Here is a 26,007-nt window from a genome sequence, read left to right as displayed (position 1 = left end):
TGGAGCAGCTCATTTGCATGCAGATGAAGATAATGTTCACAAACCCATCGAAAACACTTCAGGCCGAATTGAGATTTGTTGTATTTTTTTAGTTTTCTCTGTTTGGATGTGGGCTTTGCTTGGAAATGCCTGAATAAAGAATTTTCAGTGGACTGTTATCAGGAGAATGGGTGAACGAATCTTGAATTTTGGCATATTTTGTATGCAAATCAGTTACATATCTCATATGCATATTACATACTTCTATGCATATTTTTCTGCAGATAAACGGCATTTGGCGGATCTATACCACAACTCCAATCATAAGTAGGTGTTTTTCAGTTGGAGTTAAAAGCACTCTGCTTGTTTGCAGTGGAGCAAAAACTATCACAACTTTGCTGTGGAGCTGCATTGCTCAATGACTTGGTTTCGTCCTGAAAAGACAATTTATACGCCAGCCGAGGAACTCGACGCACAGATAGTCCGCCGTGTGGAAGATTAATTGAAAAGTGTACAATTCCAGTTGAAATAGGGGAACCCGTTCTGTGGTCTTATCTGTCCAAGTACTTGCAGCTGAATTATAATCCGATTATAAGTCAATGGTAGTCAACGAAAATAAATTGAATAAAATTAATCAATTCCAGAAGTTGATAATTAAACACACACGTAAATTATGACATTAGCATTGCAGCTGCCAGCAAAAAGTCTGACAGAGCCACAATCAATGCATAGGTTGGTATCAGTTTCAGTAAATTAGCATAAATTAACATATTAAACTTAAGTAAACTAAAGAAACAACAGTCGACAAGTCTTTATTAAGATGTCGACGCAGCAGCAGTGAATTAGTCAGATGAAAATTTTTCCATTGACTGTGGCGGTGACTTTGAAGTCTAGGAAAATTGTAATATAATGCTAATCCCCATAGTTGATGAAATTTACAGACGGAATGGAGACAGGCGAGTAGAACAATGAACAGGTTAGCTCCCGGATTACGACCATTCAAAAAGGCTCTAAATATTTTGTATATACATAGCCCAATAGAAATCGAAACGGGGAACTTGTATTCCAATTTTGAAAACTCTTACTTTTGTAGTGTCTGAGATCTGATAATTAAAAACATATATATAATATAAATAAGTAGATAAATATATTTATATGGCGCCGATGATGCTGCCTTCTGCCAGTCATGGTTTTTTTTATACAATTAAGTCAATTTGGCCATTTATTCGATGGTCAATTGTGAAGTGGCTCATTTGCATGCAGATGAAGGCATTGGGATCTATTTCTTCCTTAGTTGTCTGCTGTGTGTGTTGCTTGTACAAAGTGTTTCCAGTGTCCATTGACCAGGTGACTGTGAGTATATCTTATATTCATATTTTTTTACATATCTCATATCTGGTGAATCTATGGCCTAATTCCCCAGAAAACGGACAGATGTTTGTATTCCAATTGTGAGTCAACTTCTCAAGCGTTTATCAGCTGGTTTTAAAAGTTTTTGCTTGACTCCAGTATATCTCTGCCGAACCCGCATAACACAGACAGACTACGACAACTTTCCTAAATGACCTGATTGCGTCACGCGATTTATACGAGAGCTGAGGAACCCGACGCACAGCTAGTCAGCCAGTTGGAAGATTATTTGAAAAATGTGCAACTCTCTGGAAAGGATTTCCAGTTGGTACACAATGGAACAGGAAGTGGAACAGGGGAACCCGTTTGGTAGTGGCATCTTTCCAAGTACATGTATTTGTGTTAGTCGACAAAAATATCTAAATTTCTGAGATCGAACTTTCTTCATCACAATGATTCATTAGCATATGCCAATTTTTCGCAGCCAACCTGATTAGCTCGCAGCAACTTATTAATCAAGCCCAGATGTGGAGAATTAAACATGTACACTGAGCGATAAAAGGAACCACATACCAACATTTATTTTGATAACAACGCTTACAACAAATTCATTAAAAAAGCCAAGACTTTTGTAAGCTGTAAAGTACGAGAATGACAAGAGATAGAGATTTTATAAATATTTTATCTATGCTATAAGTGACATTGAGCCAAATATTTCATTTATTTATTTCAAACATCTTTTACGAATAAAAAATATCTAATTATTTCTGAGCCCTCAAATATAAATCGATTTTAAAAATCTATTATATTTCTTGTTCATTCTTGCACTGCACTTTAAATCTACATTTTTTACTAAGGAATGAAATGGGATTTTTTTTTACAAATATTTTCGACTGATGGCATCTTATTTAAATCAACTGCTTTCCTTTTGTGTTTTATGTGTCGAACAATGTTTTCTCTCTGTGCAAACACAGCTGATTTACCTACACAAAACCATGCTGACCATGAAGAAATTCTTTCATTTGATCGTCTGTTAGTGCCGGGTTAAGAACTCAACCAGAAGAGAGCGAGATTGCGTCGGGTTCGCGTTTGCGTTCAACTTTTGCCGGTTGCTTGTCGGTAGATCTCTTGAAAACAAGTTTATTTTGATTTGGTACGAAATGACGCTGCCGTTTAAATTTCGAAAAGAAAAATGTATCGAGTGCTAAAATCAATTAGCATACTCTTTAAGTTCGCTTTGTTGTTGTTGTTGTGGCGGCTTTTGTTTCGCAAGGCAGTCGCTACAACCAACCAAATACTGAATGAAAGCATTGTCTTCACCACCGCACAGCTAGAGGCCTTTAAGAATTTTGATCATGATGAGCAACTACAGCCACTACAGCCACACAAGCCACAACAACAGCATCGATCCATATCACAGATAACCGGACGTAGTTTCCTCTGTCTGCCCTTCTTTCGTGTGTTCAACCTGGAGCTGCCCGATGGGGGCCCACAACTGGCAGCGGATGAGACAATCGCTGTCAGTGGAGATCATTATGCCCTGGGTGCCTGGAGCATTGCCAAAGCGGTGCCATTGCGTGCCCAGAACAAGCAGCGAAACAAGTGGTTTCTCCGCCAGTATATCTGTGCCAGTCATCGTGTCTACTATCGTTATCTCATCTATGCTGTGGATGCGGACGGTGTGCGTGTTCTGCGTCGCTGGGAGGGTCAGCAAGTGCCACGCATGCTGCAAACCTTTGAGATCTATCGCCCGCCGGGTTTGGACATATTTGGTCAGGCCTATTCCCGATCCGTGGGCGGTGGACTTTGGTTGGAACGTGGCTGGCTGCAGCGGCAATATGTGATTGAGTTGAAGTTCATTTGGGAGCGACATTTGGAGCTATTTGATGAAAGTGTGGGCCATAAGCTGCGACTTAAGCTCAGAGCTCTGAGCATGACGGACAATGCCCTGATAGAGGTCTCCCGCTATGGCTACAATCGATCCTCGTTCCGGGCGCAGGGTCGTCGAGGCGTTAAGTATGAGGATGGTGACATTGTCATCTTTCGCATTAGTCAAGCCCTGGATGTGGAGAATGCATTTCGTCTGTCCATTTATGAGCTGGACAATGCGCAGATGTCCCTGGCAGAGGTTTATATAAGGCCCGACCAGCTGCGCGGCAGTCGCGGCATTATCCAGCTGCCCATAAGGGATCCAATGAATCGGCGGGTCATCGGTCAGCTAACGTTGCCTTATTTGATTATACAGCCGATGGCGACAGCAGCAAAAGCAGCCAGCAATTTGCGAGTGAGTTTTCAACGCTATTGGCCCAACAATTGGCCAACTTTGGATGTGGGCAATCGTGGCCTGGGCACCAGTTATTACCAAGCCAGCAACCCGTTGGTGGAGAACACCATCGAGAGCTTTCTGGCGGTGCCGCAGCATAAAGGTGATATGGTGCATCTGGATGTGCAATTGACCAGAGATTTTGTGCCGATCATTTGGCGTGCCTTCGGTTTTTATACGACCAATCAGCCCAGCACACAGCCAATTGTGGATCGCTTTGATCTGCGCTATGTGCTCATCCGGCAGCTCAGCTATGCGGAGCTGAAGGCCAGTCGTGTCTTCATGCTGAGACGTTGGATGGTGCAGGAATTTACTCATCTGAATGTGCGCAATGTGAGCCAACAGCAGCGACTCTTTCCCAAATTGTCCGAGGTCTACGAGTCGCTGCCCAAAACACTGGGCCTTATTGTGGAGATTAAGTGGCCGCAGTTGATGGCTTCCGGTGTGCTGGAGTCGACGCAAGGGCTCAACAAGAATGCCTATGTGGATAGTATTATTGAGGTGACGGCACATTTTGGTTGCGGTCGTCCTCTGATCTTTGCCAGCTTCGATGCCGATATTTGCACCATGCTGCGCCTCAAGCAGACCGCCTTTCCCAGCATCCTCATGAGCACGGGCCGAACGAACATTTGGGATGCCTACATGGACCTGAGAACGCAGACTTTTGTTCAAGCTATCAATTTTGCGGAAAGTGCTGAAATTCTCGGTACGGCGCCGCATGTGCTAAACTTTCAACCGAAGCAGCAGCAGGTGAATTTAGGCCTGGATCTGCTCCAAGTGGTCTTCATTTGGGGCAGCGATCTGCGAGATGAGCAACTCTTGGAGCAATTTCGTGCCATCGATGTGAGTGGTTTGATCTACGATCGCATGGATCTTGTGGGTCCCGCCAGTTGGAAGCGATCACCCTTCTTTCAGGCACCTCAGCTAATGGAGGTGTTTGGGGCACAGTGTGTGGCCATTGGAAACTCGACAACGGTGCCGGGCGCCAGACCCACAAAGCCGACGGTTTGGCCAAAAATGCGTTAGCCAATGATCGATGTGTGAGTATAATGGGATACAACTTCCAGTTCAGTAGTTTTATTTAATGAGAAAACTATATAGAACTGATGCTGCCTTTAGTTTAATTTCCGACTAGCATCCCATGTAGATAAATTAATTATATCTTCTTCGCCCCAAGTCGAAGTTTTAATTGAACATATTTGTATCTTTGAATTGTATATATTCTCAAATTGTATATTTAACCCAGTTTTATTACAATATCAAACACGAGAAGTGGTATGTAAATTCCTGATGACAATTTTGAATAGTCTTTAAAGCAAATCAGAGACAAGTTTTACAATTTTCGTTTATTTAAAATAATATTTAAGGACATTTTAAGCCTGGGTACAGGGTATGTCCTAGTCGAGCACTCTGGATTAGAGCGTTCATATTAATATTATATAATTAAATTATGTATTAATAATAAATTTAAATTTACAATCCAAACTGACAAAATTTAGATAAGTAATTGATTAAAATGTGAATTGTATATAAAGAAAAAACTCCTCCAAATTAAAAGATGCAACTAAAACTTGTACAGCATCTGGAGATCGATCTCAATATAGAATGAGTATTTAGTAAATGTTATCAAATAAACTTTATTTATACAAATTTTCTGTTATTGTTTGTTATTTGCACCAGGTAGTCGTACTCCTCCATTTAACCCACTTTTACATAGACACTAAACAAAGAAATAGAGAGAGAGAGAGAGAGAGAGAGAAGTATGGAAAGAGACCTGTAGAGACCTATAGAGAGAGGGGAACTGCTGCTGCTCCGAGTTTAGAAATTGGAGCAATGTGAGGCACTGTAGACCTCCATTAGTTCACCCGATATGCAGGCACTGCCGACACCCATGCTCATGGGCTGACAAATGCCTGGCACCTTGGTGGTTATCTCAATGGTGCATACACCATGTCCACTGCCACTACCATGTCCATGTGGATGCTTGTGCTGCTGCTTAAACACCTTTTTATTGTTGGCCAGCTTGGATGGCTTCTGGACGGGCTCTTCGACGAACTGCAGCCAGGCTGGCGGCATTGAGTGCTGAGCGCGTGTGGGCAGCGGAAACTGCTCGACAACATTTTCATCCTGTTCCTGGTCGACTTCTAGCGGCAACTCGACTGCGTCCACATCAATGTCATCGTCGAGCAGCGGAAATGGCGTATACTGAATTTTAGCCTTACCACTTGCCGGCTCATTGTTAGCGGTGCTCAACAGCTGTGGCGTCAGCTCCAAAGCGTTAGCAATCAATAGGGTTGTGGCACAGCAGAGCAGCAATTGCATTGAGGCCATGCTAGTGTTGGGCTGTGGAAAAGATGCTGACGGTTGACTGGCTGGCAACTGACTGCTGATAGCACTGTTCCTCGTCGTGTTGTGGAGCAGCTGCTGGTTCCTGCCGGAATGTGACTTGCCAGGCGCAGGATTTGTGCTTTTATAGGCAGCTGCAAGCGTTGCGCTTGCTCTTCGATAATGATAAGAGTGGACAGTCAATGAACCCCAGGCGCCATATTCACTGTTCAAATTGAAAAGAAGCCACTCAAATCAGAGACACACAGACACAGATAAGCGCACTCGTACAGAAGCCGTAATTAATTATAGTTGAGTATACGTCCAGTAAGCTATCGAACAAAACTACAATGGCAACCACAATGACAAGAGTTTCGAACTCCTTGTGGTGCTTCTCGCCCAGCTAAGCAGGCAGACCGGCAAGCAAGCAGCTTGATGAGAAAATTGGAAATCTATTTAGCAGCCGTTTCCTTATTCCCAACAAATATTCGATTTGATTTTATTTGTGAGACAGTTCGACAGTGCCACTGCCACGGCTTTTCCTATTGCCATCTTCCTTTTGTATTTCCGGCAATTATTTTCGACGATGTGCCAATAACGGCAGCAGCAGCTTTGTGGGCGGGGCGAGGGCAAACGCCTGGATTTGGGGTTGGGGCAGGCAGAAGTTGAAGACGAGCTAACGACTTCATAAGCAGCATGTGATTCCCATTTGAATTCAATTCAAATGCATGCCCACTCCAACTTTTAAGCGGAAGTGAAGTTGACGCCGGCGCCATATTTAAAATGGCTCATACGTGTGCGACGTGCTTATGGCAGTTGTCTTTCGGCCAAAAATGTTATGACAGCAGCACCTAACGAGCCCGTCAAAGTCAATAAACAGACAGTCAAAGTCATTCACGAGCTAAGCAACCAACATATGGAGTTATTTTTATGTGACTAGGGTTGCAAAAAAAATATTTGTCAACCTTCTTTTATTATTTATTCATTTTGTATAAATTTTCTTAAGAACTAAGTTTCAAGGTTTTCATGTTGAACATTTTTCAACTTCTGTCAAACTTTAGTTATATTTAACCTAATTTAATGATGAGGAACCAAATGTGAAACAATAACTTTAAAAATGATTAAATGAATGAATAATTTCCAAAATCTGAACTCTTTGATAATGAAAGAAATTTGTAGAATTTATGTTATATTTTTATTATAAATTATTATAATCACTTGCCTTATTTTTCCAATAAGAGAACGTGTTCAGAGCTTTCACCCCTGGTAAAATTGCGGGATAAAGTATCGAAAGTCTCCAATTCAAACGTTATAGGACAAAGGACTCTACGTAACATAGATAATTAAATTCGTCAACTCTTTGCAATTTGTCAGCGCAGAACGATACGTGAAATTAATTTAAAAGCTCTGATTTTGTGCGCACATTAACTGAATGACAAAGGGCTTCGTATTCTTGTGCGTTTGGCAATTCAATTGGAACATAATGGATGGCATCGCTTTGCCTGCCACTGGCCTAATGACACCGTCGGAGATTAACCCTGCTGTGGTTCACCTCCGTTTCCCAAACGTTGCCCTGGCAGACGAGCTAATTAAACGCATTTTGCCACAGACTTGGCCGGCGTCTTTGTGCCTTACTAATTAGAGCAGCTGTCACAGGCTCGAGTAAAGCATCCAGCGCACAAATAATTCAATTAAATTGCGCACAAACAGCAGCAGCATGAAATTAACAACAATAACAACAGCAACAACAAAAACAACAATAGATTGGAACCACAGAAGCCAATGTCTGAACCTTTCAGCTCGTCGTAACGAACGCCTGCTTCCTAATGCAAATAAGAGTTTTCATGTTTGGGACAACAACCGCAAATACCAACAAATATCAACAAATACCCACTTCACTCTTACTTCAACAAACAATATGCAGATGTATAACACTTTCAGCACGGGCTAAATGCTTAAGGCAAAATATGAATTATATTCACATGTATTTTATTTATAAATGTTGTTATGAGAAAATGCACATTTAAATACTGTAAAGTGAAAAATGATTTATTTTAAATCGATTTTCATACGTATGTTGGATTTTCCACAAACATATCAACTTTGTTGCTCAGAACTTCATATATGTATTTACAAGGGCGTACTCAGCTTTTCGTGAAAAGGGGGCCAAATTTCATAATGGGAGGGAGAAGGGTAATTTGAATTCTCTCAGAAATTTTAATACAAACAACTGTGCTTCAATTAAAATTGTCTTCTCCTGCGTAAGAGTTTACCAAACAAGAGCTACTAGAGACAATTCACTCGACGCTGAAATGCATTTGTAGAATAAATGAATAAATAAATATTATATTTTTGAGATGGATCTACACGCATTTTGTATGCCAATACAAGATACAATGTTTACAATACGGAAGAAATAAACTCTTTTCCAAAATTTGGAAAAATGTGCACTTCAAATTAAGAAAATAAAATCCATGTTGTTTAGAAAGACAGAACTTATTTTTTAGATATATACTTCTGACTAATGTGAAGAGTAACCTTGGCGACAAACGGAAGGCGATTTTCTAAAATTCAAGTAGTTTTTTAGTAGTAGTAGTTGACTCTAACTGAGCGCCTTTAAGTAGTAAGAAAAAAAGACTTTCTAAAATGGCCCTTGTGAAAGTTGACGACTTCTTGACTAGAACTGCAGGCAGCTATTTGGCTATGACTTTACCAGGAAAGCGGTACTTAGTTTTGGCTTTTCAGTTTAAAGGAGTTCCGCGAGCTCAATTTAATCTTTCACGCTCCAAATGTGGGAAGCACGGCAACTTTTTGGCGCCAGCAACGTTTTAATTTGCATTAAATCGCGCTGCGAGTTGCAAAAGCAAAACTCGTCGGAGCAACTATTAAACTAAACTTACGAAACCTTGGCCATAAGTTTTTCGGGTTGACGTTTCGTGAGTGTGCATACAAATGGGCCAAGATGTAGCAGATTTTAGGCCACTGTCAAACTGCTTGGCTGCCATTAAGTCTTTAATAACTTTCGCCGCAAATCAAAGTGGCCTACAGCGAAATGGCAAATATCTAAGTGCCAACCAGTTTGCCGCATTGCGTGCCGGCCATTTTTTATGTATGCGCCATTTTGTAAAGAGGCAGCCAATACAAATAGCTAAGAGTTAAGGCCAAGAGGCAAAACGTTTTAACAAATGTCAACATGAGTCGGGCGGATTAAGTTAAGTTAGTAGTAGGAGCTCCCTACGTTTGTAATAAAGGTTTGCTCTTAACACATTGGGTTTGCACTTAACCTATTATTAGACAAATAACCATTGTCATGAAAAATTTAGTTCCGTATATTTGGATACTTATAATGTGAAATACATAAATAACTTATAAATAAAAAATAATAAACATAAAATTCGTTTTATATAATGACAAAGAAAATATTTCATTACTAATTAAACACAATTTTCAAAATTTTGCATCCTAAAATGATTGCATACAAAGATCCTTAAGTAATATATAGTGGTTCGATACTTACTGTTCCAAAAGATTAAAGACTTGTACCTTAAGCAAGAATTTTTATATATATACACTTTGTATACCTTAAATACGTACATAATAAAAATATATTACATCTATTTTTTTTACCTCATTGCCTCGTGCATCGTGCATCCATAGTAAAACCGAATGGGGCGATAAAGTCTGATAATAAAGATGGCACTAAAAGAGACCTGAAAAAATAACCGTCAGTCAATGGGTTAATGCCACAATGGCTAGGTAAACAATTCAGGGCATTTGCCACATCAGGGCTTGTCCGTTCAAAATGTACTTTTAAAAAGCTTTTAATTTATATTTTGTCAGTGCGGCTAACGTTTCGCAGAGATATGGGCCTTCGTGCAGCAGCTGCCACACATGCATGCCACATGGCCACAGATGCTGGTACACCTTTTCACACACTTATCCACATACCCCTGCACTCTTGTCCCTCACACGTTCGCATATGTGCAATGTTCACTGACATAAAAATATTTAAGAATTAATTCTACTGAGCTTCGCCATTTTCACAGCAGTTAAGCGAGAAATACCCAAAGGAAAATTGTATGAGGTTCTTTGAAGCTATTTTTTTCGCTTTCGTTTGCAGCTTCTTGTATCAAAGGCAGCAGCGAGCCGATAAAAGTTCAAATATTTTTTGGCCACAAAAAAAATAAAATAAAATACATTTTCCGCCATAAACTTTTTCTTGTGTGCATACGGAAATTTCTTTTACAGTTTCCCAGAAATAATCGCCTTTTGCCAAAGTTGAGCTGTTAATGCAACTACGTAGTTAATTTACATGCAGCAGGCGCAGAAAATGAGTTTTATTTTCCGACAGAGCCAACTGGAAAAACGTACGAAATGGAATCGCTACAATATGGCTCACACTTCATTGGCATAAAGTTAAGATCAATAATATAGGTCGTGAAAAGATTCGCCTTTAGATGTTAAGTTGTCGTGTTCAACAAGCAATCAAAATAAGCCCAAATTGCTCAGAACTTTTTTAAAGCCCATAAAAAAGGCAACTCGTGTGAACGGACAGCAAGCCAAGCAGATAGGCTATTTCAACACCCATCGCACTCATCAGCTGTTGTAATAAGTACAGCAAGTGCGCAATATAAATGTTGGGGCTGCCACACAAATTATTGTTGGGCAGTTGTCCTTAGGTCATGTTAAATCAAGCAATGAAAACTTTAATGGCATCAAACAACACGAACTAATGTAAGGCGTTGTCTGGTCGGCAATATCAAATGGCCTTGACTTTAGTGCCATGAAAGAGCTGGAAAGCTGTCAGTTAGTTAGGTCTAAGTAAGTAGCTAGCAATTGTTTGCCAACCTAAACAAGCAGAACCTAATAGCCTTTAGTTGCAAGCAGTAATGTTGCAAGTGTAGGATGAAAATTAAGAAATAGCTCAATTTTACTGTGCACCACTATGCAAACTATTAAAAGAAACAATTTAACTGGTAACGAAAATCTAATTCCGGTAGAGGAAAGCAAATTGAAAATGGCATACAAAAAATGTTTAGCTAGGGAAATATAAAAACTATAAAAAATTATATAAAAAGGAAATGAATGAAGGATATTGCAGTCACATTAAAAGTCCTGAAGATAATTTTTCTGCTTAAATATCTACTAAAGTTGCATATATTTAATTTATTTTATTATTTATGCAAAAAGTCACTTTCCTGATTTAATATTGAACTCCCCAATTCTCTCCACACCATATTTAAAACTATGATATATTTAAAGTATTAAAGTAAACTGTTCGACACATATAAATTGTTTTCCTTTTTCATGCATAACGAGCCTTGTTGTTTACAGTCGCCACTTTGTTTGTGTTCTGTCCGCAAATAGGATTTTCCCTTAATGACACATGCCGTTTAATTAAACTCATTTATTTACACTTAAACGCCGGCGTAAATTAATATAAATTGCCATAAATATTTTTTCCATGAATTACAAAATAAAGAACAAAAACAATTTAAAAGCAAAATTAAAAGTGCACCTGCCAAAATGACTTACAAATATTTGATTTGCATATTTTGGTTTGACTTCTGTGTATTGTGGTAACTTCTTGTACTTGATTTTCCTTTGTGTGTGTCGATTTTATAACATATTTCTCTTTAAATTTGAACTATAAATTGTGGTATGGAGGCAGCTGCACTTTGCCGTCGATTTTCTCTCTCGTCAGTTTTAAAGCTCATTGGATTTGTGGTTGAAATTTTATTCGATATGGTCTGCAAGCCATCTTGGACATGGGCTTTTTTAATTTGTTCGCCGGTCAAAGTTTTTCAATTTAAAATTTTCCCTAAGTCGCATATTTAATATACAAAATGTGGCTGCTGCTGGTGCTGCTGCTGCTTCGCACACCTGTTCTCCCAGTTTCACCAATTTTTCCGTTTCCTGCGTTGATGATGCGGGCAAATGCGGCGACCATCCAATAATTAAGTTGACGCCAAACGAAAAAACTTTTTACACCTATTATTTTGTATGCCCTTGCAGAAGGTATAATTTTATCGTGAGAAAATGTGTAACATAATTAACTAGTCATGATTGATAATATGATGTCGAGTGGGAGTTTTATCAATTAAGAATTGGTCGAAAACTGAATTACATTTTGATATCCACTATATATAAATTAACTTTATATAACTGCAAGGGTATTAAACATCCGTCTTCCATCAAGTAGCTTTTTTCTCATTTTTTTCCTTTAACGCTTAGAAAAGTTGTAAATTTGTGGGTTTTTTTTTTAAATTTAAAGAAGAAAGGTAAGACCGATGTTGAAGTAACTTTTGTAAGCCAAGAACTTATTTTTATTTAAGTCGCTTGTATTGTTTACATTTGCATGTTACATGTTCTATAGCCAAAAGCGAAGACAGCTTTCTATAAATTACATCTGTAATAAATACGAAAATAAAAATAAAATTTCCATTCTTTTTTACACATAACTGCAAGCTGTTAAGTGGCTTCAGCTGTATTTTATGCGTAGCTCATAAACTATTTTAATTTGTTTGGTAAACCCTTTGTTGGATACTCAACTTTTCTGGCAAGTCCTTAGTAGATCTATAGTGCCTTAAAGTATTTTTTTCTCGCTTTTTCCTTTTCAGTCATAAATATATTTGTACCCTGTTACCAAAAAGTTGATTAATAGTGTATATTAAACCTGAGCAAGAATATGTAAAGCAGCATTTTCGACAGCTTCATATTGGTGATATTGCTAACTAGCTTTTTGAGCTTTAAATTAAAATCAATAGTATTGTAATTATATGGACAAGTTTTAGTATTCCGTTTTCAGTTGCTTGTTGCTTAACATATTTTACATATTTTCAACAGGGTATCTAATTCGCGTTTCTTCGTTGTGAGCATTTTTTCTTGTTTTATAAGAAGTTTTTTGACTTTATGTGCACGCTGTGTGATTATCATAGTATATAGTCTGGGGTCTCCAGTTGTTAAATTTACGATTAAAGTTTCGTTTCATTTTTGAGCTTTATGACTTTTCTTTAGTTACAAAGCTAAAATCAAACTTTATATACGTTTTTTACATTAGCTGAATAGCTCAGTAGCTTCAGTAAGATATGCAAATTGAACCTATTAAAATGCAGTAAAACTACAGCGATATGTAAGTGTTTCTAAATGAATTCAATAATTCAGAAAAAGTTAGCCAAGTTATAAAAACGTTCATGTTTTTGCAGTTGTTGGCATTTGTCCTTGATGTGACCGTACTCTGGTATTTGCAATCTGCTATCTGCACGCTCATTTCTAGTATACTATATAGTTATTTTCTACCATATCTTCATATTTTTTGCCAACATGTTTGTTCACGCACACAGTAAAACAATTGAAACGTGACGCGCATTGGCAACGCGGCAAATGTAGCGTATGAGCGATTTTTTTTTTTTTTTTTTTTTGTATATGTGCTGTGCAATTTCACAGAAAGCAGATGGCGAAGGTTTCAACTTTGAACTGTGCACTTAATTTTTTATTAAACACAATAATCTGACGCTGACTGAGTCCTGCGTGTCCGTTGTATGTCAACGCATTTGATTGACGAGGGTGATTTAATAAATGAAATGAACAGGGAACTGAACTGACTACATAGAAAAAAAAAAAATGAAAAGAACAGAAAACTGGAAACTGGCAGAAAAAAAAACAAAAATGAAATGGGTAACGAGGATAACGAGAGAGTGAATTACCCAGTCTCTTACTCGAGAATGATACGGTCAATGCAAGTGCAAAAAAAAAAGCAAAATAAATAAACAGACGACAAAAGTAGCCATCAACACAAAAGCAACCAAAAACAGTCTTATTTATACTAGTAAGTCACACACAGCTAACTATCCACTCTACGATGTCACTTGCTGTGTCATAAAAAAATGGGGCAACTGCACGATGCACAATGAAAATTGGCAACATATGTAAAACACTCAACCAGCATGAAAAAAAAGCAAAATGGAATTGAAAAATAGAAAAAACGGTCGCCCTTTTAAATGGAATTTGGCTCTTTTGTTGTCTTTGTGCAACGCCTTTCGTTTCTTACATAAAACACTATTTGATATGGGTATTTGAAAGAAGCAGGTTAATGATATCAAATAGGCAAGATTTATCACTGCTTTGGTATGATAAGGGCAACGGTTCTTGTACGACCGACATCATTTAATTAAGAGTGACCCAATGTTGTATCTGCTCTTCAAGATGGTTTGTGCAAATGCAAATAACACTTTCAACTGATACTACAGAAAAAAGGTGTGAAGCTTTTAAGACACCCTGTAAATAAAGAAGAAGGGCAGAAAAATAAATAGCCGACTGCTACACGTATATATAATCTTCATCAGAAAGTCAAACTGAATCAAAAGTAATTAAAATATGAAGCAAACAAAATATTTTTATCGAAAAACAAATAAAAAATGTAAGAGAGTAATACCTTAAAGCTGCAGCAGATTGTATTTGATACCAGATAACATTCTAATTATCCATCAGATAATTAGAGGAGCTAGGAAAAAATAATATTCGCATTTAATACTCATACTACTACGGAGCGAAGTACTTTGATGCTGCAGCAGATATTAATAGATAATAAACACAATTAAGCTCAAGCATAATACTACAAATAAAAGCAGTCTGATAACATAAACGTGATGCTTAGTAGATATATTCCAACTGTCTTTAATGTCATTCACCAATCTGAAATCAAATCAAGAGATAATTAAAGCACATAGGCAAACAATAATATATGCATTTAATATACATTCTATTACAGAAAGACACACTTTGAGCATGCAGCAGATATTAACAGATAACAAACAAGTATAATACTACAAATTAAAGCAGTCGGCTAACATAAAGTGCATGCTTATTAGATAAATTTCATGCATCTAACTGGGGTCCTCCCACAGCATAAGATAATTAAAGCACCTAAACAAACAACCCGGAATTAAGCATCGTATAGCTTCAGCTTTTGTCAACCACTTCCATATCATTTCCGACCCTTTGCCCAGTTGGCGTGAAAACAAAAATTACCTAAGGGCTGCCGCAATGTACCCAATTTTCCATCTTTTTTTTTTTGTTTTTTTTTTTTTGTTTCGCCCATGTCGCCTGCTCCTGCGTATTGCCTCAATTAATTTGCGCTTTATGTTTTATACTCGTACGACCAACTTTTTGTCTGTTGGTTATGTCCTTGTTAAATTTACATAAAATTTCGCATACATGCTGCTGAATGTGTGAAATTGTATGGGGTTTGCGAAGGGTTCAGAGTGTTCGTACACCTCCATGTCACAAATATTATTTCGTACACACACACATAGATATTTGCGCGTGTTTGTTTGGTTCTGCGTGTGCGGACATAAGCAATAAATCATGGCCGTTACGAGCATTAGTTGGGATCTCTTTTCATCTTTGTCTAAGGGCGGAATACAATATTTTTACTAATGAAGTCATTTCGCAGTTCAATGCTACCGTCAATAACATCGCCTTCTTCTACCAATACACATACATACAATTGTATATATATATATATATATTTATTTCTTCATCTTTGCCAGCCAAACGCTCTTGGCAATGACGTTCTTGGCGCTGACTTCGTGTCTTATTGGCAAAACTGATTTAGTCACGTTTCCAATGGCGTGGCTTTTGCTTTTTTCTACTATTGCCCTTATCGCTATTACTTGCTGCTCTGCTAACAAGTTGCCATTGAAAATTTGCTTACTTTAACTATAAATACCTCTATATACGAGTACTCTACGTGGCAGAAATTTTTAATAATGCCAAGCAACATGAACATGCATAGTTCTATGAGTTCGTTTGCAGTGCACCCCAGGCGAATGAGTAATACACAAAGTGTTGCAACGTTTTGCGAGCTGCATGAAGCTTGAAAATAATAATCACCACTAATAACGTTATACCCGGATATAATCAACTTTTTAATACTCTGACATTGACTGAGATTGATTAAAGGTAATCTTGATTATATCGGAGTGTAAGCCTATTACTGTTTATAAGGCTTCATGCAGCTCACAAAGCGTTGAAACACTTTGTATATTATTCATACGCCTGGCTTGTGTGCATTTTGCTTGGCAAGTTTCATGTTTCAAGTTTTATAACTATAGCTTGAAAATTGCGGAATTCTGGTTTTGATATTATAATTTAAGGGAAAGAGTACAAAAACGTTGACAACCTTGGCCAACACCTATATTTGGAAAGAACCGTGGTCTCGTGGGTGCCAGAGTGAGAAATGTTGTGCCTGTCATAGAATTTTTAACATGCACACAACCACAAAAATATATTTTCATATTATTGAAATATGTATATAGGGATGCTGCGACATTTTTTAGTTGCTGCCACGCGAGAGCGAACAATGTACGCACGATGGACCACAAAAGCGTACAGCATATTTTTATGGCTCATAAATGTCATAATGTCATGCGGTATTTTCCCTTTATGGACTCACCCATCATATCTTTCGCAAGAGTCACTGACGCTCCATTTTTATCGCACTTTTAAGTTAGAAACTTGGAAAGATGACATTTAAAATATAAAAAAAAAGTACAAAACTGAGTTAAACAAGAATTTAATATAATGTTTATGCAACAGGGATGTCTATTAAAAATAACAAAGTCTTATAAATGGTTCTGTATGTCTTCAATAAATATAAAAAGGAAAGAATTCATTTGTTTTCTATTAGATTCTAAGTATTCTTAAAAAAAAAATCATTTTTCCACAAACATTATGCCAATAATACAATTGCAAAAATCTACTATTGCCATAATAAATGCCTTAATGATCTCAGAGCATTATTTAGTCGATAATTTTGTTTGGCCCTTTTTATATTATTGGCTTTATTTATTTGCCTTCGGGCTGTTGGCTTGCAATTTCAAAATGTTGTTGCATACTTTCGTGCGCACGAGCCCCAACGGCACACACACACACACACGTACACATACATATACAACAAAATGGTGGGCATTTGTTTGAGAATGTTGAGCACAGCTAGCCACCACATTGGTTATTTGCTGTTTGTTGTTTTCGCCTAGGAAAATAATAATTAAAACTTTATTTGGTACATAATTAACCAGCTGGGCAAATGAAAAGTTCAGTCTTCTCACAGCTGTTCAGCTGTAAGGCCGTATTTTAGTAAAGTTTGCAGCTGTTGTGCAACTTTAAACGAACTCGAACTGCACGAGTGCAGCGAGTGCAACGGGTGCATGAATATCGAAAACTAATCAACCAAATTGACCATAAAAATAAATCGCATTAGCTCGGCTCGGGTTCGCACACCACCACAGCCTGTATATTGGCAATTCAAGTGTGCGCTAAGGTGTGTATGTGTGTGCAAGTATGTGCCTTTGTTTGTGTGTGGTGAAGCCCATGATGCAGGCGAATGGACGCTGCTCACACGTGCTCTCATTCTGTCGTTCTTTCTCTCTTTATCACCTTCTCAATCTGTCAATTGCACACTGCGCTCGACTTTATCAAATCGGCTCAAAAATGTCTGAGGCTATACTAGAGAAGCAATAAATCAAGTGAATATTTGTAAGCTCATAAATAAACATTGAGCCGTTTTATCGTATGAATTTGAAGAGATTAAATGAGATTGGATAATTTAAAAAAGGTTACAAAATAGTAAGCAGCAGAATGCAAGAACACTGTTTATAATAATTCAGAGTTCTTGATTTGAGCATGTTGTGGCCAAACTGTATAATCGCAAATAATCATAAACTCGATTTACATATATTAAAAAGTTCGTTTGCAGAACTTTAGTCTTTTTCGTGTGAATAAATTATGGCGCATCAAAATAACGAGTCACTTCATAATACCTAAAATAAATATTCAAGTGCATTTTCTAAGTTACACATTCAGAAAATTTATTAAAGAAATCGGAATTATAAATGGCCATATTTAAAAATGGATATATAAAATTTAATATATATTTCTAAGTAAATAACTTATTGATTAGAAACTAAGTTCTGTACCAATGTATGGGGCTGCCTGGTGGAAAATAGCATTTAAGTTTGTTTGTTTAGTTTAGTGTGTAGCCAAGCGACTGTCTTGGGGGGTGAGGCTTGGGCGCTGAAGTGCATATCAAAGCGAACTAATGAATAAATTCAATGAATCTATATTCAGTGCAAAGTTTGCACAGCATTCGATTCAGCCAGAGACTTTTCAATGTGTTATTTCAGCGAAGCAAAGAGAAGCATTTTAGCTTAAACACACATTTCAAGAACTTGAAACATTTACGTATCTCAAATAAAACCTAATCGAATTGCAAACCAAAAATTTGTACCCAAAGGGTTTACCAACAAATTTATTCGACCCTTTGGCTTATTTATGGGCATTACTCAGGCATAATATTAAAGTGTTTTTTAAACCAGCTGCCTACCGCTTTCTGAATGAGCTGCTAATTTGAAAACTGCCCATTAAGCGAATGCATGGCAGCAAAGGTATATACTCGTATATATATATAAACGCATTAATACGACGGTGTTGGTTTTTGAGAGATGGAGGGTTACTGTTATTTAATTCGCCTGGTAAACATCGCACCTGTGGCTGTCATTAAAACAGGTTACACAGATGAAGTGAACGGAAGGGTTGCGTTGTGCAAACTGTTTTTGCTGGTGGCTGCTTTGTATTTGTCAATTAATCAAGGCAGGCAGCTCAATTAAAATTTCACAAGGCATTGGCTTAAAAGAGTTGCCAATTCTAAAGTCTATAAAATTTTAATTAGTTTGAAGTGCACAGCTTGAAGTCAAACTTCCGAGGGAACATTAAACCGTTCATGGATTTAGTATCACTGTTAAGGGTTATTATAAGAAAATCAAATCGGAGTTAAAATCTAGAGTTTGTGTGGCCAAATTGCTTAAGTTATGTGTAAAAACAAATTATAATTGCAATTTTTTGTCCGTTTATCTAAAATTTAATTTTTAAGATTTATGGTTTGTAAGCAATTGTCTTAAACATTTTTGTTTACTTTCATTTGCAATAAAATATCTCATATACCTGCAAAATTCAGTTCTTTTTGGCAAGCTGTTTTTCAGTTCATCGCTATTCACTTAGAACATTAATGTTTATTATTTCAAATGATACATTTTCTGTCAACAGCATTCAGCTGAGATGCTTGTCTGCCTTATCTACAATGTTGGCCTTATTGAAAATGTGCCTAAACTGAACTTAAAATGCGCATTGCGTGTTTGCAAACAGAGAACATGACCCAGTTAACCGAGAGATAGCCTCATTGGTATGTGAGAAAGCAACGCCTGCGAGGGCCTTAGGGAAAGAAATCACTTGAAACGACTGATGCGACAGTGGCACCTGGGAACGTGGCCAAACAATGACAAAAATGCTGCATATGCTGCAAGCGGATTCGTTAAAATCTACAACAGGCAGACAGAAGTAGCCTCTTTCCACAAATTGATTGTTTGCCAAATTCAAAGATTTATCTGCAAAGAAATTAAGACTTCGTTGGGTGTGAGAGTTTATCATTGACATCAGATACAACAAAAACAGCAACTCGCTGAGTTTTCAATTGTTAAATCAATTTTCATTTGTTTTTTTTTTTTTTTGTACAGACTGACGCGTTTTTAATTGATTCAGCCCTGTAGCTACAGTATAATTACATTATTCCATAAATTGATTTGACAGACAGACAAGCAGAGCTGACAGCTGCCAAACCTAAAAAAATACCAAATACAAAAAATAAAGAAGGAAAAAGAAATATCGATATGCACACGCGTCGTATGCGTGATTTTAATGTGCGCTCGGAGAGTCAATGTCTGCTGATGTCGTCGTTGCCTAGACATCTCTTCACTTCAGCTCACATTTATTATTCACATCGCACAAGGCATAACTCGAAGCCTGCACAGATCTGGGCTATTAATACTACTGTGTCTCTGCTCGATATTAAATTCTCTTTGCGAAGTTGCTCTCTTTCACCAACAAAAAAAAATATTTAAGAAATTAAAATAAGAATCGCTACCAATTTAATGCAAATTTTATGTAAATGTAAGAGCTGATGGCACACATTTTATGCATCGTACATCGTAATTGGCAGTCAGCAGCCCTAAGCCTTAAATTCATCAGCTTAAGAGCTACAGACTCTCTATCCCAGTGGAAGTAGTCTTCATCAGAGTAACAAGGATGAAGGTAAACAAGCAGTCAGGCAGGATATTCTTGCAACTTAAGTGCTCTCGTCTCTAGACATTGCCATCAAAATATACAATAGTTTTTTTATGCCTAGCATCAAACGGCCCTGTTGAATTACCAGCTGGGTTTGTCAACTTTAAAACCGAAAAGCATCATATGCGTTCAAAGACTTTGTGATTAAAATATATATTCTTAGTGGATAAGATATGTATATAGATAAATGGGTAGGTATATATTAAGCACACTCTTCAGTGCCAATGGTAATGTTGTCACATTCCTTTTTATTAATTTGTTTTTATTTATGCCTTACAAAATTAAAAATTCTGATGTATTAAATGGTATTTAAAATGTTGATTTCCTTCTCTATTCTTATAAAAAAAAACCCATCAATATCTGCTTTAACTGTCATATGACAGTCTTAAACGAATCAATTAATTTGCATTCTTTTTTTGTTTTCTTCTTTTTCCAGATTTTCCGGACTGCAGTTTTCAACAATAATAGTAGGCAGTGCATACAATTTACCACAAATGATTGCTTGGGATAATGCCAACCATTGGCAGATAAGAGACGGAAAATGTCAGCAGGATTGCCTGATGCCTGGTTGTCGGGTCAAATTTGTTCCGCCGCTAATCTGAATAGAATTGGCCAATTGCTGACTGCGGGTGAATGTGAAGTAGACTTTGCTCTTATTTGTACAATATATCTGGCTACGTTTGTATTCATATATGTTTGCATTTGCAGTACACGTGGCATCGTTGGAGATCGGCTCAAATGTCATTTTTAATATATTGCCATGCCGCACATTGTATATAGCTGGCCTTGTCATTCTCGGTTGTTGTTACAGCCAGAAGCAAGATTATGCTCACCATGGCAACATATTAGATAGCGTGTGCAACTTCTTTTACTTAAATTCATGAAAAGCTGCGAAAGTAAGTTAAATTTCACAAAGTTCATAATAAAACTTATGTCAAATTAAATAACAAACACTCAATCTGAACAGTTAATAGAAATAGTGTGTGATGGGACGTGTAAGAAAATATTTCAGTCATCCATATGTTTAAGAAACATTAAATATAAGTTAAAAATAAATTCTTAGATAAATTCATTCGTTCCACTGTTTCTCAATAACTCAATGACACACAACACACACTGTTACACATAAGCGCCTCCTCACTACGTAATCCGCACTACACATATAATCCATTATAAAACTGTTTATATAAGGTTTCTTTAAATTGGTTTATTGTTGTGAATGTGGGTGCTTGTGCTGCTGTTGCTGTCTCTGTCACAGAAGCCCTCCAGACCGATTGGAAGGTGTAAGGTCCTTTAAGCGTGTGCTGTTGACTGCATGTGGTCTAAACTGCCATTAATAATGCAATTGTCGGTACAGCTGATAAATTGCAGTGGGTTGACAATTTCCAGAGGCAAACCGCAATGAAAATAAACACACACAAATGAAAATCAAACACGGATGTTGCTGTTCCGCTGAATCCTTTCAAATCGTTTGGATTTGTGGATTGTAATTAAATGAAATTGGTAATTTAGTAGCTTGCACTTTTTTATTTATTTATTTTTTTTTTTAGTCAAGCAAATTGAAATTCAGTTAATTTTGATTTCATGCCAGTCATGTACTCATGTTAAATTATTTTTGAATCGTGATGAACGCATTACGAGTTTGAATATGAACAACAAATTCAATTGAATATGAAATTCATTTTTGTAGAAATTATTTGCTTGCACAGCATGTCGTATGAGCAATAAAACTGACACAAAATAATTGCGCGAAATCATTCTGCGAATGTGTGCGTGAATACGCTTTTGTAACTAATTGAATTTTCCCTGAATACAATATAAATGATGTTTCATGAATGACTGAAGTCAGCATTATATGCATCATTCATAAGACATGTTCTCAATAATATATTCTCACTGAATTCACAACGTATTCATTTGCTGTAAGTATTTCTTAAATATTTACCGATTATAATACATAAATTATCACAATTGCTTAATTATGTTTATTTTATGAATTAATTGATGTAGTTTATTGTAACAATCATTGAATGTAATTAATTTATAATTGTAATTTGCATTTATAATTATTTGTATTGGACGGCTTTAGTGTGAGGAACTTTGATAATTAATTGTAATTTTGTAATAATGCACAAATTGGTTTTAATACTAATTTGGAGAATCTACTATTTGCGCCCTAATCTCTCCTCTACATCCATCGCGCTTCAATTCAATTATGTAACTCGCTTGCCCACGTCGTAGACCAAGTTAAACTAATGTCACTGATTACGATCTTAGCTCCTGTCGCCTGCACAACGCCCTGAAGTATGCTAAACTTTTAACAAATTGAAATTTATAAAACCTTGAGCGACAAGAGAAGCTAATGCAATGCCACCGAGGATTTGCTCAAGTCAATGGCTTCAATTTGCTTTTATAGCCTTGCGGGACGGGATGAGTGGAAACAACTATTTGTCATGGAGGACAGCTGAAGCAAGGACCTCGGGCTGCGGGCTTGTTTGCAGCATCATTTGCAAAATGTAATTGTCGCAATTATCGTAAATTTTCGAGCTGAATTGTTGTCGCATTAAAGTAAATTTCACTTGCTTTTGTTTCACACACTTTCTTGGCACTATTTCAGCGTTAGCCAAACTTTGGCACCGTTTTACATCAGAGCGCGAAATCAAAACACGTTTTCAACAAAAACCAAATGACGGCCTGTTGCACACAACAAAAAAGCTTTCGCTCTTCGACTCTTAAGCTCACCGAGGAGCGCGCTCTTTCTCTCTCTCTCTCTCTCTCTCTCTCTCTCTCTCTCTCTCTGTCTCTCTTTTCGTGCTTATAGGAGAGAGTCAACTTTTCGACCAATTTATTGTCGAGCGTGCCTCGATTTCGGCTCTTTGCTATTATGCTAAGTGCGCTGGCTGTACTTTGATGCTGCTAATGGAAGCATTATGAGAGCAGGCAATGGGGGTAGACTGTAGGCACGAGGCCAGTTTCAGTCTGGGAGGTGGCAGGAAGGAGGCATCGCTTTGACTGCTTGTGTTAAACAAAAACACATTAGGGCGCTTCTATATATGAGCTGCAAAGGTTATTAGGACAAAAGTTGTTGGCCAAAGTGTTGAAGCTAAGCAACAGCGGCAACGTGTGTAAATGTAAGAGGAATGGCTGGGGGTTCCAGCCGAGCATCAGGTAACACTAACAAGCTAGCAGTTTTCGTAATGGAATTAGAAACAGGAATAGATAAAAAAAAAAAATGTGCGAAGCCTAAGAGACAGCTGGGTCTTAAGCTGATGGAGAAAATACAAATTGTGTTGGGTCTAATTGCATTACCTTTACCAGCTAGTTCGGTATTCATGACAGATGCTTACGGTAATATATATTTGCCCCACACACAAACTATATCCAGTATTTTAGTCAGTACTACAGTAAACACCTAAATAGAAGAACATTTACAAATTCATCTAGCTATCTATTCAAGTAAGTATTTAATTCAATGTCGCTTACTTTATGGGAATTTTATGAAAAATTCAAAGTTGATACTCAACGAAAATGTAATAAATTTAATTTAGCTCGAACTTGCACTCGTAAGACGCTTTCATCATATCAATCTTAAAGCAATGGAATTCAAATTGGCAACAGGAGCAACAAAAGAAAGTCTCCTGAGCCAAAGGGTCATTCAAAATGCACATGCAGATGAAAAGTGAACGCAACGAAAAGGAAAATTCCCCAGAAGGCAGGCAAATACTTAAATGAAAACTCCTTCGAATAGAGACACTGAAAATTATTTCAATATGTATTCAATTGCTAGAGGTGCAATCATTTTAAAGCTGTCAATCTAAGCTGAACTTATAGAAATGCAACTGGATGTATACAATTTAATAAAAATATTGGATATATTTAAATTAAAATATATTTGCAATATGTGCAGGGTGTTCGCTAGCCATGTATATATATTTCATTTTCACACCACATCGAGAGATGTAAGCAAGCAATCTCAGCAGCTAGTACGAGGTCGAAGCACAACAAATCGCCTTGGGACAGAGGCGTGTTCGGCAAATTCATCACACGGCAGTTAAGACCGAATTCGGGTAACACACGCCCCCTCCAAAAGTGTGTCAACATGTTCGGGGTGTCAAGTTGCCACGTTGTTGTTCCGTGCTTCAGCTGGCAACTGGAGTTCAAACTGGCTATCTGCATGGCAGCTTAAGTGAAATGAAAATTTAAATATGCAAGTACATTTTCAGTGAGTCAAGACTGTTGACTATCTATTAACACGTGATGACACCTGCAGCTGAGATTGCTTAATATAGAGAGAGATAGAGAGAGAGAGAGATAGAGAAAGGCAAATGGGGGAAAGGAGGTGCTAGGCAACGTTCTTCAACCAAATGTCAATTTATTTTTACATCAAACAAGAACGAACGCTTTAGACTCTCTACCACACTGTGATTAAATCTTTGTCAAGTTCAGGACCAGAGAGCGAAACAAGGCTGCAACTTTAGACAAGTTTTGACTTTGAATTTTGCAAATGAGGTGCCAGAGACATGTGCAAAGTTTGTGATAACAGATACACACACATACACAGGAGATACGATGGATAAGATATTCAGGTATTTGGAAGAGTTCAGTTCCCAAGTTTGCATGGGCTTTGTCTTGTTTACAAGTTAACAGATTTATGTTTCGTGATTTTGCTTAGAAAGTTTTCATTTAACAGATTTAGATGATATGACAAAGCAGAAAGCTAACTAAAGTCTGCGTATGCGTAAAATGTGCATTTAAAGTCAAAATATAAAAGAAAACTGGCTTACTGAATAAGAGCGAATTTAATTTAACTTAAGCGATATAATTAAAATCTATCCTCATTCGGTATGCTAATCTAAAATCGGTATTTGATAGATGTACTTAGCGCTATTTATCAATATTCGATAGTTGCGTCTAACTGATTTTAAATATACCTTAACTATTTTTAAAAATACACCTACTCATTTTCGATAGCTTTGTTTGTCAAAATTAACCAACTTCTTTAGTTTAATTGTAGTCAATCTTAAAGTTCACATCGCCGTCAAATGGGCGTAACTCATACGCAACGTCAGCCACGACTGTAATAGAAAACTCATTTGACAGAAAGCCATGTCCCAAAATAAGAAATAGACAAACAAAAAATAAATACTTGCATTTGCTTTTTATTCATGGTTTCATTTAAATGGAAATTATTAGTGTCATTTGTAGCCAGCGCCCCAGGAACTCAAGCCGAAAACAGAAGAAAAAAAAATAATGTCAAATTCTAATAAAATTGCGTCGAGACGCCGAGCGGCGAAGGAAAGGCAACGATGGCAACTGTGTAGCATATGACCTTGCTTAAGATTCTCTTTTTTGTAGAGCATCGTCCTTTCGGTTGCTGCAAGGGCCAACCGTAATGTTTACATAATTTACTTGCGTTTGGCGTTTAAAGGTTTGAAATGACTTTTTAATTTGGCCTTTCCGCCTTGAGTTACGCGACCAGCGATGCCAACAACAAAACAAACGCAAATAAATATGCAAATTTCAGTGTATTTTATTGAAAATATTCGTAAAGTTGAAAGTGGCAGAGAGAAATTCGTGACGAGGCCTCCTGCCACATCCGATGACCTTTTGTTACCAGTTTGTGACATTTGTACCCAGAAAATAGGATTCTGAAGTCGATTTCGCCCGCATTTCGCTATTAAAGCTAATATAAAATGAAATGTGATAGTAGGAAAGCTGTGAGTACGAAGAAGTCACAATTAAATTTAAAAAATCTTATTTTATATTTTTAGTTTATTTGTAGCAGACAACCTTAAAAGCAATGCTATTTATTATAAATTCAATATATTTTTTTGTTTGGTCTTATTCAAAAG

General features: G+C 37.2%; 2 protein-coding genes across 2 annotated transcripts; one reads left to right on the top strand and one right to left on the bottom strand.

The window, feature by feature from the left end:
• Positions 1 to 2,521: 2,521 nt before the first annotated feature.
• Positions 2,522 to 4,680, top strand: LOC6557910 (glycerophosphocholine phosphodiesterase GPCPD1). The gene has a single exon (XM_001985214.2). The coding sequence runs from the start codon at positions 2,522 to 2,524 to the stop codon at positions 4,676 to 4,678; it is 2,157 nt and encodes a 718-aa protein (XP_001985250.1). The 3' UTR covers positions 4,679 to 4,680.
• Positions 4,681 to 5,161: 481 nt separating this feature from the next.
• LOC6557902 lies at positions 5,162 to 6,084 on the bottom strand. The gene has a single exon (XM_001985215.3). It carries the CDS (start codon positions 5,981 to 5,983, stop codon positions 5,471 to 5,473), a length of 513 nt encoding a protein of 170 aa, XP_001985251.1. The 5' UTR covers positions 5,984 to 6,084; the 3' UTR covers positions 5,162 to 5,470.
• Between the last annotated feature and the right edge of the window lie 19,923 nt (positions 6,085 to 26,007).

The sequence above is a fragment of the Drosophila grimshawi genome, unplaced genomic scaffold, assembly GCF_018153295.1.
Source record: "Drosophila grimshawi isolate 15287-2541.00 unplaced genomic scaffold, ASM1815329v1 contig_44, whole genome shotgun sequence".
Classification (NCBI taxonomy): domain Eukaryota; kingdom Metazoa; phylum Arthropoda; class Insecta; order Diptera; family Drosophilidae; genus Drosophila; species Drosophila grimshawi.
Note: the sequence above shows the minus strand (reverse complement) of the source record. Positions and strands in the feature narration are given on the sequence as shown.